General features: G+C 32.4%; 1 protein-coding gene across 1 annotated transcript; it reads left to right on the plus strand.

Moving 5' to 3' along the window:
* The first annotated feature begins 1,080 nt into the window (after positions 1-1,080).
* Positions 1,081-1,992, plus strand: LOC107905652 (14 kDa proline-rich protein DC2.15). Its single transcript, XM_016832348.2, has one exon. It carries the CDS (start codon positions 1,370-1,372, stop codon positions 1,766-1,768), a length of 399 nt encoding a protein of 132 aa, XP_016687837.1. The 5' UTR covers positions 1,081-1,369; the 3' UTR covers positions 1,769-1,992.
* Positions 1,993-2,827: the final 835 nt, after the last annotated feature.

Below are 2,827 nucleotides of genomic sequence, written 5' to 3' on the forward strand. Positions count from 1 at the left end.
AACCATGTTTTGTACAACTCAATAAAACTTCTTCTCCCAGTTGAATTTAATTACTTCAGGGTTATTTTAGTCGTTTTAGTCTTTAGTATTGAATATATTTAAAGGATCTTTGTAACCTTGATTTATACATGCCAATCTACAAGGGTTTTTCTTTGAAGGCTACAAGATGTAGGCGCTGATAAGTTTTAGTGAAAATTTTCGTGATAACTATGGAGAGTATTTTATATCCTTTTTGAGAGAACTCTACGAGAGTTTGGACTTTGTATTCAAGGTTTTAGATAATGTGAGTTTAATACATTTAAGGTTTATTTTCTCTACATTGTAGTCTTATTTGTTTATTTATTTAGTTAAAAGTCGAAACCTCATTTGCTCATGATTTTTATCTTCTTCGGAAAAATTTTTCACGTAAAATATTTGTATTCACTATTTTCTACCTTTTCTATTTTGTTATTTATACTGATTCATCCTCAACAGATCCAAATTAGAAACCACTACTTTTGTTGGATTGGGATCATTAGCTCGTTACGATCAGTTTCTTACTGCAAAATTTATTGGGATTTTGAATATGTGAATGATATGTGACTTAGGTGAGTTTTGGATTAACATGCCATGACATGCAGGATACGGTCAAGACTGGAATGTAGCGCAATCAAAACAAAAATGTAGCAGAAGATCACCACGAAGGTCTGACAAGCTGGCCTTCAACAGTGAAGTAATTATGTTGTTCTAAATCTGTATTCATTTTGTCTTCAGCAGTTAGTTTAGTTGTTGTAAGTACGTTGTAGCTATAATATACCTAGTTTGGATAAGAGGAGATATTTTGTAAAATAAAAGTAAACAAATTAGATATTTATACTATTAACTAAAGACAATGGAAACATCCGATTGTTTGAACACTAAATTTAGTACATTTTGTCCAAAAATTAGCTTGATAGTGCTATTAGGATGGATAATATAGATAGATTAGTTGATTTCAAGGTCCCATTTTCTTCCATGATTGGAGGTCGGGAGGCAAACATCTTAATCTTGCTGATGAGTGGGTGTTATTTAAGATGAACTACTGTACAAATTGGATGATTTGATGCTAGGAAACCAGTGGTAACATGGAAACACCTTAATCTCCACCTCACATCACAAAAGTACAAAGTTAACCAAAAATCTTCTGCCTCAGCCAGCTCAAATTGCAAGAACTGAATTGATTTACAGTCAAATTTTATTAATTAAGGTATTACGTTATTAAACAACCGAGTTGCCCTCTTAAAACACTATAAAAACCCCATTCTTTTCTCCAAATTCACCATCCCCATTCTCACACATTATACAACCCTAACTTCTACATTAGGGAAGAAGCTCCTAAGGTTTGAGAGAGATGGCTTCAAAAAGATCGGCATCGGTTGCCCTCTTTTTTGCACTCAACATTCTCTTCTTTTCACTTGTCAGTGCTAATTGTTCTTGCCCTTCCCCCAAACCCAAACCAAACCCCACTCCCTCCCCAACTCCTGCTGCGGAAGGAAAATGCCCCATAAATACCCTTAAACTAGGTGTATGTGCTGAGGTGCTTGGTTTAGTCAATGTAACTGTTGGGTCACCCCCAGTTCAACCTTGCTGCACCCTTATCAAAGGCCTTGCTGATCTTGAAGCAGCTGTTTGCCTTTGCACAGCGATCAAAGGCAACATTTTGGGTATCAATCTTAATATTCCAGTTTCCCTCAGCTTGCTTCTAAATGTCTGCTCAAAAAAAGTTCCATCCGGCTTCCAATGTCCCTGATCACTCTTCCAAATTCTTTCTTTTCTCAGTATTTTTCATGCTTAGTTCGCAACGGTAACTGTCTGTTTCCCTGTTGTAGTGTTTGTTTGGTTGCGAATTGATACTAAATAAGTGTAGTGCTTTTATTTATTCAAGTGTTTATTTTTGGGTTTATGTATTTTATGGAAAAGTGAAAGTGTAGTATTATTGGTATGTTGATTTGAATAAACCATCCATTGTTATAAGTTTGTCTAAATTAATTTCTCAATGTTGTCACGCTATATATATTAAACATGTGTCCTTACTCCTACCTTCATGTATTTTGATTATAAGCATTGGATTTGATTTCTAAACATTTATTAAGAATAATAAGTAAACTTTAATAAGTTTTTTCTTTGACGCATAATATTTTCAAGTTAACAATATATCAAAAGAGTATAATAATTAATGAGTAATCAAAATACACTTGGATGTAAGTTATGGCAACCTTATTGGGGCGTATGAGGTAATTATAAGTTATGGCATAAATACTGTCGAAACAAGAGAATAAACACAAAAAATTTGGTCTACCTTAATTTGTGTGTCTTGTTCAAACAAAATTTTACTCTTACATTATCGTAACCCAATTTATTTTAACTTCTGGTTAACTATAACCGCATCCTAGTATATTTAGTGTGAACTCTGCCAAACAACCTCTCCTAATATGAATAAACAATAAATGCACTTAATAAAATTCCTTCAACTTTGAAGTATGTTAGCTTTAATCTCAAATTTGTATTCATATAATGTGAATAAAATCCATTAAGCTTTTAAAGTTTTACCTTAATGTTTATCTCTAAGCTTCTTTGAATACGTTATCTTCATGTCTTTATATTATCTTCCAACTCTATCTCTCACGCTTGGATTAGAATGTTTTGAAAGTTTGTTGTTAAAGATTGGGATAACAACTTTTCGAGACTCATACTTCAAATAAAACTCTTCCATCTTAAAATCTTTTTAAGGGTGAGTTTGATAAATTATAGAAATTTTTCATTTCAGTGAAAATAAAAAATTTAACATTTAATATTTTAAATATATTTA

This window comes from Gossypium hirsutum, chromosome A08 (assembly GCF_007990345.1).
Source record: "Gossypium hirsutum isolate 1008001.06 chromosome A08, Gossypium_hirsutum_v2.1, whole genome shotgun sequence".
In the NCBI taxonomy this organism is placed as follows: Eukaryota; Viridiplantae; Streptophyta; class Magnoliopsida; order Malvales; family Malvaceae; genus Gossypium; species Gossypium hirsutum.